At 36.5% G+C, this 14,493-nt stretch overlaps 1 protein-coding gene across 2 annotated transcripts in view; it reads right to left on the reverse strand.

Moving 5' to 3' along the window:
- Nucleotides 1-14,493, reverse strand: part of LOC131902645 (vomeronasal type-2 receptor 116-like) — a 68,599-nt gene that overhangs the window by 46,589 nt on the left and 7,517 nt on the right. The window contains exons 1-4 of one of the 2 annotated variants that reach the window (XM_059253653.1): nt 6,795-6,994; nt 4,106-4,397; nt 3,039-3,836; nt 1,481-1,708 (exon numbers count right to left, since the gene is read on the reverse strand). In XM_059253653.1, the coding sequence (XP_059109636.1) occupies nt 1,481-1,708; nt 3,039-3,836; nt 4,106-4,397; nt 6,795-6,994 (1,518 nt within the window). Of the gene's footprint in view, nt 1-1,480; nt 1,709-3,038; nt 3,837-4,105; nt 4,398-6,794; nt 6,995-14,493 lie in introns of those variants that run through there. The other variant, XM_059253655.1, reaches the window with a different exon arrangement.

A 14,493-nucleotide genomic window follows, 5' to 3' on the forward strand; every position in this document is an offset into this window, starting at 1 on the left:
TTACTGGCACTTGCTCTGTAGAAGAGGCTGGCCTAGAACACAAAGATCCCTCTGCCTCTGCCTCTCAAGTAAAGACATGTACCACCATCACCTGCTATAAGGCATATCTCCCTATCTCAAAGATCTGGGTAACAAATGGATCTTCCTACTTCATGTTAAGTGAAAATATCTCTCAAATATGCCCTCCATTTTGGGGTTTTGATAAATTCCAGATGTACTCAAGTTTATATCCATGAAGAGTCCTCACAGCTTTCTTTGACTATGAATAACTTTGTTGGGTACAGTAACTGGGTTTGACAGTTATATCTCTAACTGCTTGCATTGCATCACTGTTACTCTCCCATTTTAAGAGAGTTCATGAAGGAATTTGCTGTTATTAAGAAGGGGCCTTTCTATGAAATGGGTTTCTCTTTTTGAAGCCTTCAAATTGTTTTCTTTATATGTATAAATCAAACATTAAATAAGATATGTGACAGGAAGGTTCTTTTCTGACATTAAGTGTCCTGTCTCAAGACGCTCATATGTCTCCCATTTATAAATTTCCAAAGCCATTTCTTTTACTACCAACAATACTTCTTCCCCACACAGATAATGAAAACAGGCACACCCTTGTTTGTTTGATAGACCTATGAAAGAACTAATGGGAACAATAAATGTTCCTCTACTGAGTAAATTTTTTTTACAGAACATGCTTCAAGGCTGGAGAATTGGTTCAACTGTCTATAAAAACTACTGCTCATATACAGGGTTTGAGTTTGATTTTCAGCATCCACTGTGAAGCACTAAACTGTCTCCACATCCCAGAGATCCAAGTCATTGTTTTGGCATCTATATGTACTACAAATACCAGGGTTGCACAGACATACATGAAGATAAGAACCCATAGACATTTAAAAGAAAAAAGAAAGTAAGAAAAAACAAAATTATAATTCATAGGGTATCCAAATGGGCCATGGAAACACTATCGTCATATTTGGTTAGAGATGTTGGCAATTTAGGACCTGTTAGTAAAAAGGCTTAAGGTAAATTATTTAATAATAATTAATGGTTTGTGTGTGTTTACTTTATTCCTCCTTACATTTAGCCTCATGGTACAGCATATATGTCAAAGGTTCAGCAGTAAAAAGGACAATCACTGTGTAATAATCAGAATGGTATCAAGAAGACATTGCTCACTTTACTGGAAATAATAAATACAGTGGTAACTATTAATTTTCTTTTTGTAATAAAAACAAGAAACATGTTCTGGAATGATAAAAAAAAATCACTGTATGCATGGTATGCATGTCAGAGACCCTTGAAGAATTAACAAAATGTCACATCAAAAACTGAAAAGAAGAAACATAAACTAGGAGGCTAGAAAATGCTTCTTAGTGGAGACAGTCTAGTTCATTTCACCAGTTAAAAGGCAGCACAAATGGACCCACTTGAAAGTGTTACTGCTGTGTGACAGAAATGATTATAGTTAGGTCAAACTCACCTGTCTACTTCCTGTGGACCACTCTATCACATCATCATATAAATGGAGCTGATGACCAATTGGAGAATATGGACTAAACTCTCCTATCTTCACCTTAAACCTAAATCTATTTGGAAAATTCCAAATCTGGAGAATGTCATACTCTGCCTGCAGGTTTTCTCTCTGGTTCATATTCACTTTTTCTCCAACAGGATTAGTAAAGTGAGTCTTCCTCAGAAAGGAGTGCAGCTGAAAGAGAGGCAGCATTCTATATTGTGTGTGTCCTTCCTTGATGTCAGAAAACATATACTAATTTCTTCTTAAAAGCAACGTTAATGAAGTTGTCCAGGGGAGAAACACAATAAAAATAACCGGATAAATAAAAGTATTATAACATTCCTAGTATTTAAGTTCTTTCAGAGGAAACTACCAAACAGAAACACAGACATATATGCAGACACAAAACATTGGTGAGAAAAATGCATACATACAGAGTGAGAGAGACACACACACACACACAGAGACTCACATCCATACAGACAAACATATATAATACAAATACATACAATATGCACACACATACATATATCAAACACACACATCAAAATGCAATCAGAAACAGACAGCCATACTAACCCAAACAGACACACAGAAACAGAAACCTGAAAAACACAGAGGCTCACACATAAATGCACATTTATAGACATACACCGGGAAACATACACATATTGAAACCCCTACACAGAAAAATATTGAGATATATACAAATTTATTCTCACAATCAAAGACAGATTGACACACACACACACACACAGACACACAGAAACATAGATATTCATATGTGCAAGCACATACACAAAACAAACAGTACTGACATATATACACACATACTGAAAAACACACAGGAAGATATACACAGAAAGGAACACACATACACAAAGACATTGACAGAAAACAAATGTACGCTCAGTTCCACAGATAGATATGCAGATAGGCAGAAACACAATATACACAGCAACCCAGATATACACAGATACACAGAAAATAAGTACATGCTCCCATACACAGTGAGAACCAATCATTCACACACATGGACTCATGTGTGTTCTGAAATAAATAACACCACCACTGTTTCCTGTGTAGTTACTCACAGAGTGCCAAAGGAGGTCCCTTGAGCCTACAGTAGGGTACAACCAGTTGAGAACACTTCTGAAAACCATCTCAATTCACTGATTACCATATATTTGACAATTGATGAACAAGGGTTCATATTCTCATCATGGAGAGGATTAATGAGGAAGGACCATTATGCTTCCAGTATTAGAAGAGGTGAAATGATATTCAGGTGTTCTGTAAGATGTTCACTGATATTCCTTGAAAAATTGTGTCCTCCACTACATTGCATTTGCATTAAGATTTATATCACACTCTGGCTTTAAGTCCATACAAGGAAAAATTTTCAGAAATATTTCTAGATGTTTAATATTTGCTAATCCAGTAAATTTTGGGGGCATCTGACAGACTCTTACGGGCTATAGTATTGATAACACATAATTTCATCTAATAGAAGAAACACTACCTTCAAGCAGTTACCATACTGTTCATTTCCATTATGCACATGTTGAAGAAGCATCTCATGGACAGCATGGGCTGTAGTATACACAGCATTATATATGTCATAACTGTCACCACTAAAAGCCATGTCAAAAGTGTGTCCCATTAGCCATTGTAATGAGGCATTGGATGAACAATTCTTCAGTGTCTTATACTTGGAAGCTGAGACTTCACAGTTAAAGTTCATCCATCCCAGCCTTGCGAGGTATTCATCTGTGTATTTCAGAGGGTTTAATGTCTGGACAAAATTTTTAAAACCGGAAATCTCAGAATGATGGTGTGCAAAAACTAGTGTCCCATGGGATGAGCCAACTGTGGAGACTCTCTTACTTGTAGTGACATCCCACTGTGAGGTGGTCACCCATATTCTCTGTATACCTAGGGATTCCCACATTCTAAAGCTCACAGCTAGAGTACTGTCTGTGTCACCATAAATGATAACTACATTTGCAGATGATGTTATGATTTGGTTATAATACATTTCAGCTCTTGACATGTATAAATGCATATTGACTGGGATTAAGCTCACAAAGGCAAAGCAGACTGCATTTCTTTCCATCTCTGTCCTCAAATAGGAGAGAAACTGGGTACCCTGATCACTGTCAGAGACGCCCAGTCCAATCCAGTTCCAGTTGAAGTGAAGCATCAAAGAGACCATTGCCAGTGGTAGAGCTGTGTCCTTGGTGGCCATCTGATATAGATAGGGAAATTTTTCACGATCACTGAGGATGGTGTGGAAAGGTCCATAGGTAAGTTGAAGGATCTAGAACACAAGGAGCAGCATGAGGTAATATGCACTTCTAAGAACTTGGAAACACACATTTCAGCAAAGAATTCTATAAAGAAATATCCTCCTACCTATTATTTTTTTCCCTCACCTCAACTTCAAAAAAGGAAATGAACCTGAATCAAGTCTCTGAATAGTATCTTGAACCACACTGTTTCACATAATTCCACACACTCTTCTTAGCATCTTGGTATTGTACCAACAGAGACACAATTTCTTGCAAACCTACACCACAAAAGTCTCACCTGTTGAGATCTGTAGGGATCCAGCAATGTCCCAATCATCGCAGATGTTTCCCAGTTTGGTCCTGTCAGTACCATTATACACATAATCTCTTCATTAAAATCATAATTGGGGGGAGTGTATTGATTTTCTTCAGATAAAGGCATGAGACTGTATAATTTTGACACAGTCTTACAACCACCTTTGGGCCAAAGAAATACTAATGACACATTTGGCAAAAGATCAGGGTTCCTATTGACTTCATCCATGGAAAAAGTTAAAGCCAAAGGAAACTGGTTGTTTTCAGTTGATGTTCTGTAAGAAGGTATAATATTTATTATGGACAAAGATCTAAAGATAATCCTTTGTGGTAAATAGAAGAGGCATCCTGAACTGGATGGTATTCTCAACCAGCCCCAAATACTGAAACAACTGCCCTGTGCTGTGAAGGTGGAATGACATAATAAGCTGGATGTGGTGATATTTTATTGTGCTAAAATGTGGTAGTATTTTATTTGTATGTTAACAAAGTTTGCCTGCAAATCAGAGAAAATATCAAGCCATTTTAAGTAAACACAAAAGTCAGGCAGTGGTAGCACATGCTTAAACTGATCACTTGGCAGGAAGGTTCTCTCCGTGTTCAAAGTCCATACTAGGGAACTGAATCGAGCATGGTGACACATGTCTTTAATCCCAGTACCAACCATACAGACATGGATGTCTGAACAGACAGGCAGTGACAAGGAAGCAACATAACTGGGCTAAGAGCCAATGAGAGGGCAGAACAGCAAGGCAATAAAGGCACAGCTAGACAGGAAGTAGCACACAATTTGGAAGTTGTGACATAGTGAGGTAAGGTTAGCTTGCAGCCCTTCCTATTTCCCTGATCTGTAAGGCTTTCACCACTATATTTGGCTCAATATTTTGTATTTAATAAGCCTGCTTAAGAATTCAGCTACATTTGATGACCAACTGTGGGGCAGGAATTCAAAAAAACAGCAACTTGGCTGTGGCCTTGCAGGTCCCACCTTGGCTAGATCAGGTTGACAGAGCTGCAAGGGGACAGAGCTGCAAGTGGCTGGACTGCTTGTGGGGAGAGTCTATTAATTATTTAGGATATAAAATAGGTCTACAAAAATGAAGACCACAAATTAGTAGAGATCGATTATGGACTCTTAATGACTTTCAAAGATTATTTGGAAATATTTCTCATCTATGAACTCTTGCTGGGGTAAAAAATGATGAACTGAGTAATTTGTTCAAAACATTAGAAGGTGACAAGGACTTAAGTAGTCCAAGGGAATTATCAGCTGAAGCTGAGAGAGTTGGCCTTGGTGGAAAAGAAAGTACAGGAAGGACATGTGGATCTTGTAGATCCAAAGCTTGATTGCATTTTAGATATTTTACTCTCTAAGCATTCTCCTACAGGAATTTTCATGCTGAGGAAAGATATATTGGAATGGATATTTCTACTGAATATACCGAGTAAAAATTTAAAACCTTATGTGGAAAGATCTCTGACTTGAGTTTAAAAGGAAAATTGAGACTTCATCAATTAAAACGAATAGTCTTGGCAATAATAGACTTACCTTTAACTAAGGAGAACATTGACAAATCATGGGCAGAAAGTGAACCTTGATAAAGAGCTTGCAATATTTTTTGGGAGAGATTAAGATTAAATATCCCATGGGGCAGTGGTGGCACACGCCTTTAATCCCAGCACTCAGGAGGCAGAGTCAGACAGATCTTTGTGAGTTCGAGGCCAGCCTGGTCTACAAAGCGAGTTCCAGGAAAGGCACAAAGCTACACAGAGAAACCCTGTCTCGAAAAAACAAAACAAAATAAAACAACAAAAAAAAAAGATTAAATATCCCAAAAGTGATAGAATTCAACTTATAGAGAGAGCTGATTGGATTTTGTCTCATATAGTATGGGAAATACCCATATATGGAGCTAGTACATTTTATACAAATGCAAAGAAACAAGGAAGCCTCACATTTCAAAGAATGCAAACCTATCATATACAGTCCACACATTCTTCCTTTACTGAAGAGAGAATAAAGAACTGGACTTTGATATTAAAGGACAGTGATTATAAATATATGTAAATGATGTGTGGAGAAACAGGAAGACTTAAGATGTTCACAAGGGTCAAGTCTCCTACTTCCACTTTTGAAGCGTCTTTGGAAGGCACAGTATGAGTACATGGAGAGCATCTAAAATAGTAACTACATATCTACGTGAAAACTTTCTGAGACTAGGTATGCCACAAATATTAGTTGCCCTAGCATATGCATTAAGACCTATACACTAATGAAAGGACCATCAGCTGACTCTACTCTATGGCTATTACTTATACCCACTTAGAATGATACTAATTGATATAGAATGTGGTTTCATTTGACTAGTCATCACCTGCTCCTGTGCTATAGAAACTGTGAAGAGGAGAGCTATATGTGATGGAACAAGGTAGAGTCCTTTCTTAACTCAGGTTCCAGCCTTGTAAGTTAAAGTTGTAACTGGGAGAAAAACACAACATCTGGACAAATTAAAATTAGATAAATAGCATTGAGTCTGTAAAATAATTTTGGGTGTTTGTTGATGTGGTGGGTTGGGAAAATGGGGGAGAAGATTCAAAGCTTTGTGCTGATCCTCTTCCTCTAGCCCTCATGAAATATTCATGATGATATTTCATAGAACATATAAAGGAACTTATGTATATTCAAAACGTTGTTAAAATACTCTTTTTTCACTGGCCACTGCATTGCTGCAAGGGAGAAGACATAACCTGTCACCAAGTCTACATCCTTGTCTTCATTCCGCTTTCTTCTCCAGGAGCATCCGCGATAAATGAAACTGGACACAAGAAGTGGAATGCTCACAATCGAGAAGAGGAAAGTCAAAGTGAACATATTTGTCCAGCTGTATGGCTGAGCAGTATCCATTGTGACCAGCCATGCAGATAAGCACATATATCAACAGCCATGCATCCCCATCTGCTTTTATTTCTGTAGACAAAGAAGAGATACTTGTGCATTCATGATTCTTTTTGTCTTTGATGGTGTTTCTTCACCCCTTGTGAAATCTCTGACACTTTCTACTCTGTGGCTCTGCATCTGATATCTGCAGTTCATGTGATGAAATTTGCTTGATACATATATAGGAGGAGAGTTCAGGTAGATTTATTTCCACTCATCTACAACATTTCTATTCATGCTACAACAATGACAGGTACAGAATATTTACCAAATCCTGTGCTTCCATTGTCTTGAGATCCAGTAATCAGTGCACATACAGAAATGTCCTGAATTCTGCTTTTCCAAAACTATCCAGCTCCTAATAGAACCGCAGTTCATTTACATGCTAAATGTTGATTTTTAAATATTTCACAAGATCCAGAGAGAATACCAGACCACTGTTCCTCTTTTCATATACTATGTATGATATATCACTTCTCGTCCTCCCAACCAATCATTATTAATGAAAAGACAAGCTGAATATTTGATTTCTAAAACATGATATTCCTCCATGATCCTCAGTTCACATAGATCAATACATTGTGATGATGCATTTCTTCTGGTTTATCTACATTTCCTGCATTTTCTTGCTCATTTTACAATCCAATAGTGGCTGGAAAGAAGACTATTTTAAATATCACAGAAGCAAATAGAAACTGTGATATGGCCTTCTTATACCATTTTCCTAGTCATCTATTAGTTTGTATTCTAGAACATTTACTGCCAGTGTGAGAGTGTTCCAATGAGTATGGAATGATGAGCCTCTTTTAGTGAATTTGTAATGCAGAGAAAGTAGGAATATATTTGGCAACTCTTTGCTTTGGGTCATGATAGGCCAGTGTGAGAATGTTCTGATGAGCCTCTTTCAGTGGATATGGACTTCTGAGAAAGTAGGTATATATGGACAAAGTTTTTCTGTGGGTGTGATATGTCTTGTTTAGTATTTGAGATGGGGCACACAGGACTACTGCTCTCCCTTAGATTTTACTGTACATTTAAAAAGAAACATTTAAAAGGTACATGACCTCTGGTCCTGTGATGAGATAATGCTGGGGACTTAAGATGTGGATATAGAGGAATGTGAAAGGAAGATTCTTTCGTATGAAGACAGAAAAAATTCACGTTTCTCACACAGTGAAAATGAAAATTCCAGTGGTCCAGACTCAAGATGGTATCCAGATGTTTTTTTGTATAATAATTATTTTTAATTAACACACAGTATAAGTGGTTTTATTATGGCAATTAACACGTATTTGTTGTTGGTATTTTACCCTCTGTCACCTACTCATTATACTCATATAACTACTGATTTAATTTCTTAGTTCAAACACCTTCATTATCACTTTATGATGTTCGTGTGCTTGAGACCTGTGTGATGTTTTCTTCTGCTGCCTTCACATAGTATACCAGTCCCAATTCCTTCAGGCCTATTGTTCTCAAATAAAGCCTCTCCTACTTTCTTCATGTAAAAAGGTACCTATATATACATATACATATACATCATATACATATATACATGCATGCACTCTCAGATACACACACACACACACACACACACACACACACACACGCACACATGCACACACACACAGAGTGACATGCTAAGAAATCTAGAGTCTGTGAAAAAATCTGAATTTCCAAAGTCTGTCTCTTTTCTGTCTCTTTACCTAACATGACATTCTACTCCATTCCCAATTCCTGCTAATGACATCATTTACTTCATACTGGTTGGGTTTGACTTGATAATTTGTATATAAATCCTGTGAGGCTTTCATCTGAATTTGAATATGCCTAAGAGCAGTCTGTACCCAGTTATCATATTTGTTTAATTTCATCACTGGTTTCAATCCTTTATAACTTGCATACAAGCTATGTATTTAAACTTTTCTAAAACCAATGTATATGGTATAGTTAAAAATCACTTGGCCGGATGGTACTGGCACATGTTTTTAATCCCAGCACTCTGGAGGCAGAAGCAAGTGGATCTCTGTGAGCTCTGGGCCAGCCTGTTCTACAGAGGGAATTGGAGGACACCCAGGAGTGTTACACAAGAAACCCTCTCTTGAAAAGGAAAAGAGAAATCACTGTGTGTATATTTAACTGTGCTAATTAGTGAAATGAAACTTTCAAAGTTTGAAGAATGCATTGTAAATAGCAATAATGAGTCTTTGTTTATACAAAATAACAACAAAAATTTTATAGGAAGTCGTTTCTTTATTTCGTCTTCTGTTGAGGGGCATCAAGGTTGATTCCATATATTGGATATTCTGAATAATGCTGAAATAATCATGAGCAGAAAATGTCTATGTGCTATTCTGAATTGTCTATTTTCAGAAAATCCCATAGGGATTCTGGATGGACCTTAAGGTACTGCTGCATTTACTGACTGAATTAAACATATGTGTTTATCACAATGGAGACCTTAGTTTCTACTCACACTAAAAACAATGATGGGAATTCCCACAACTCCTACATGCTCATTAATTTATTTGGTCATGTTTTAGCTATTCATTCTCACTGTGAAGTTGTACTCTTGAGTGAGATATAGTTATCATTTTTGCAGCTTAAACCTTTGACTGTACTTTCACACTCATGTTGTTTTACGTAATTAAAAAATGGAAGTAAACAGTTATGAAGAAGTCAGCATGACAATTTTTAATTTTGGTCATTTACTTACCATAAACTGCATTCATCATGTTGAATTAAGTCCCTTACATGCCTATTCTGTTCAGAACTTTTATGAATTAGTCTTTGATTTTTTCATCTAATGAGATGACCATCTTTTTTTTTCATTTGTTTATATCTTTGATAGCTTAATTGATTTCCATATATTGAACCATTCTTGCATCTCTGGGATGATCATTTTGAAGAGTTATTAGACTAGGCTTAGAAGTATTTTATTGAATATTTCTGCATTGATGTACACCTGGGAAATTGTTCTGCTATTCTTTCTTTATTTGGCTCACCTGTGGTTTGGATATCAGGGTAAGTCTATTTCATAATATTAACTAGACAATTTCATTTTGTTTCTGTATTATAAAATTATTTGAGAAGATTTGGTGTTAACTCATCTTTGAAAGTCTATTTAAATTCTGCACTAAAACCATATGAGTGTGGGCTTCTCCCAACTTTTGGGGGACTTATAATGACAGCTTCTATTTCCAAAGGATTTAGAGGTCTATTTAAATTGCATATCTGATACTGAGTTAAGTTTGGTAGGTAGACCTATCAAGAAAATTACCCATTTATTCTAGATTTTCCAGTTTGGTGGAGTATATGTTGTAAAAGTATGTTCTTATGATTCTCTGGCTATCCTTGGTGTCTTTGTTTGTACTCCTCTCATTTTTCATTTAGTTTTTAATCTGGATATTCCCTCTGTTTCTTTTAGTTAGTACAGATAAAGATTTGTTTATTGTGCTGTTTCCCAATAATCAGCCATTTAGCTTAGTTCACTTGTTTCTATTTTATTGATTTCAACCATAAATTTGACTATATCTTTCTACTCCTCAGGGGTGACATTATTCCTTTTTTTGCAAGAAACTTCAGGCATGCTGTAGAGTTGTTAATGTGAGATCTCACCAGTAATTGTATGTAGGCACTTAGAACTGTGAACTTTCCTCTTAGCACCACTTTTTTCTTTAGTCCCATAATTTCGGGTATACAGTGTATTTAATTGTCACTGAAGTCTAGGTTGTCATTATTTTTTTTTGTTTCTGTCCCAACCTGCTTTTCATTCATTAAAATGTGTTCAGTTTCCATAAATTTATAAGATTTCTGTTTTTGTTGTTGTTTATATCTTGCTTTAATTCATGATGGTCCTGATATGATGCAGGTAATTGTTTTAATTTTCCTGTACCTGCTGAGACGTTCTTTTTTTCTGAGAATATAGTTCATTTTGGAGAAAGTACCATTTTGCACAGAGAAGAAGGTATATTCTTTTTTGTTTCAATGAAATGTTCTGTAAATGTCAGTTAGGACTATTTTATTTACAACCTTTGTTAGTTCCAGTATTTCTCCATTAAATTTTTGTCTGGATGATGTGTCTATTGGTGAGAACTGGTAATTAATACTCCCACTATCAATGTGTGTGTTCTATATATAATTTAAGCAGTATTGGTTTTTCTTTTACAAACATGGGTGACCTTGTCTTGGGGGCTTAAATGTTAAGAATTGAAACATTATTTCTGTGGATTTTTCCTTTGATGAATATGCAGTGGCCTTCCTTACACTTTGTACTCATTTTCAATTGAATACTTTTTCGTCAAATATTAAAATGTCTACACACCCTTGATTCTTAGGTGCATGTACTTGAAATATCTTAATCCAAACTTTTATCCTGATGTAATGCCTATACTTGATGTTGATGTGAATTTCTTGTATGCAAAAAAGGATGAATCCTGTTTTCCCATCCATTCTGTTAGTCTGTTTCTTTTTATTAGTGAATGAGACTATTGATAGTGAGAGATATCAATGGCCAATTGTTTTTGATTCCTGATATTTTGTTGGTGTGTTTGTGTGTCACATATTTTATTTGCTCTGCTGAGATTATTTATACCTTGTGTTTTCATGGCTGTAGTTAAACTCCTTTGGTTGGTAGTTTCCTTCTAGTAACTTGTATAGGCCTGGTATTGTAGTTAAATATTATGTATATTTGGCAGTATCAGAATACATTATTTTCTCCGTTTATGGTGACTGAATCCTTTGGTGTATATAGTAGCCGACCTGCCATCTCTGTTCTCTTAGAGTCAGTCTAGGCCTTTCTGACTTTTAGAGTCTCACTTTACAAGTCAGCACTGCATTTGTATTTCACTTGATCTTTTTCTTCTTGCATTTAATATGCTTCCTTTGTTTAGTATGTTTGGTTTTCTGATTATCATGTTCTTAGGGAAGATTCTCTTCTGGTTCAATCTATTGGTTTTCTGTATGCTTCTTTACTTCATAGTCATATCCTATTGTAAGTTAAAATGTCTTCTATGATTTTGGTGAAAATACTTTTCTTGGCCTCTTGCCTTGTGTTTTGCTTTTAGACATTTTTTGTAGTGTCCCAGATTTACTCATTATTTAATTCTGTAGTCTTTATCAGATAAAAAATTTAAAAAAAAACACTGAAGACACCTTATGCTGGAGACGATGTGGAGCTAGGGGAACTCTCCTCCACTGCTGGTGGAAATGCAAGCTTGTACAACCACTTTGGAAATCAATACGGTGCTTTCTTAGAAAATTGGGAATCAATCTCCCCAAGACCCAGCTTTACCACTCTTGGGCATATACCCAAGGAATGATTAATCATACCACAAGGGCACTTACTCAGCTATGTTCATATCAGCATTGTTTTTAATAACCAGAACATGGAAACAACCTAGATGCTCTTCAACTGAAGAATGGATAAATAAAATGTGGTAATATATACAATGGAATACTACACAGCAGAGAAAAACAATGACATCATGAGGTTTTCAGGCAAATGGATGGATCTAGAAAAAATCATTCTGAGTGAAGTAACCAAGAATCAGAAAGACAAACATGGTATGTACTCACCCATAGGAGGATACTAGATGTAAAACAAAGATGACTAGACTACTACTCACAACTCCAGAGAAGCTACCTAGAAAACAGGACCCCAGGAAAGACACAGGGGTTGCCCAATGACGGAGAATGGATGAGATTTATTTGAACAACCTGGACGTGAGTGGGGATTTGAAGGGCAAGGTTTGAGGGAAAGAGAGCTTAGGGGAGTAGGAGATCTCAGCTGGATCAAGAACAGAGAGGAAGAACAAGGAATAAAAGACCATAATAAATGAAGATCACATGGGAATAGGAAGAAACAAAGTGCTAGAGAGGTCCACAGAAATCGACAAAGATACCTCCACAATACTCTACTGGCAATGGTCAAGAGACAGCCCGAACTGACCTACTCTGGTGATAGGATGGCCAAACACCCTAATTGTCATGCTAGAAACCTCATCCAATGACTAGGGGAACTGGATGCAGAGATTTACGGCCAAGCCCCAGGTGGAGCTATGGGAGGCCAGCTAGTGAGAAAGAGGGGCTTTTGTATGAGTGAGAATTGTTGAGACCAAGGTTGGAAAAAGCACAGGGACAAATAGCCAAATGAATGGAAACACATCAATTATGAACCAATAGCTGAGGAGCCCCCAACTGGATCAGGCCCTCTGGATAAGTGAGACAGATGATTAGCTTGAACTGTGTGGGAGGCATCCAGGCAGTGGGACCAGGACCTGTCCTCAGTGCATGTGCTGGCTGTTTGGAACCTGGGCCTTATATAGGGACACTTACTCAGCCTGGGAGGATGGGACTGGACCTGCCTGGACTGAATCTACCAAGTTGAACTCAATCCTCAGGGGAGTCTTTGCCATGGAGGAGATTGGAATGGGAGGTATGCTGGGGGGAAAGGCGCGGGGGGCGGGAGCGGGGAGAACAAGGGAATCTGTGGCTGATATGTAAAATTAAATTAAATTATAAAATAAAATTTAAAATAAATCAATCAATCAAAGGACCTAACAGATATCTACAGAACATTGCACTCAAACATAAAAAGTATTTCTTCTTTTCTGGACCTCATGGATCTTTCTCCAAAACTGACCACATAGTTGGTCACAAAACAAGTCTTAGTTGATGCGTGAAATCTGACATAAGACACTGGATCCTATCGGACTACTGCAGATTAAAACGGAACATCAACAATAAGCAAAAAACCAGAAAGCTTTTCAAGTCATTGTAACTGAACTCTTTAATGAATTACTAAGGGATCTAAGGCAAGAACAAAGAACTTAAAGACTTCTGAGAATGAAATGAATATGAATACAGCATACACCCAAACTTATGGGACATAGTGGCAGTGTTGGTAAAAGAAAAGTTAATTTTTCTAGCTTTTTACAAAAAAAATGGAGAGAACTGATTCTAGCAATATACAACACATTTGAATGTTCTAGAACAAAAAAAAATAAACCCCATTCAAGAGGAATAGACACTATTACAATCAAACTGAATTCTGAAATCAATAAGATAGAAAAGAGAACAATTAAAAAGAGTAAATGTAACAAAAATTGGATTTCTGAGAAAATAAAAAAAAATCTTGTCTAAACTAACAAAAAGATAGACAACATATCCAAATAGACAAAATCAGAATTTAAAAGGGAGACATAATAATAGACATCAAGGAAATCTGAATAATCATTAGGTCATACTTGAAAACTTGTAATTAAAAAATTGGAAAATATAAAAGAATTGCATAATTATCTCAATAAATACATCTTACCAAGTTAAATCAAGATCAAACAATTGAAATGCACCTACAAACCCTAAGGAAATAGCAACAGTCTTGCACAGTCTCCAAAACAAATAAATCCCATAGCCAGATGGCTTTAGGATAG

This window comes from Peromyscus eremicus, chromosome 1, assembly GCF_949786415.1.
Source record: "Peromyscus eremicus chromosome 1, PerEre_H2_v1, whole genome shotgun sequence".
In the NCBI taxonomy this organism is placed as follows: Eukaryota; Metazoa; Chordata; class Mammalia; order Rodentia; family Cricetidae; genus Peromyscus; species Peromyscus eremicus.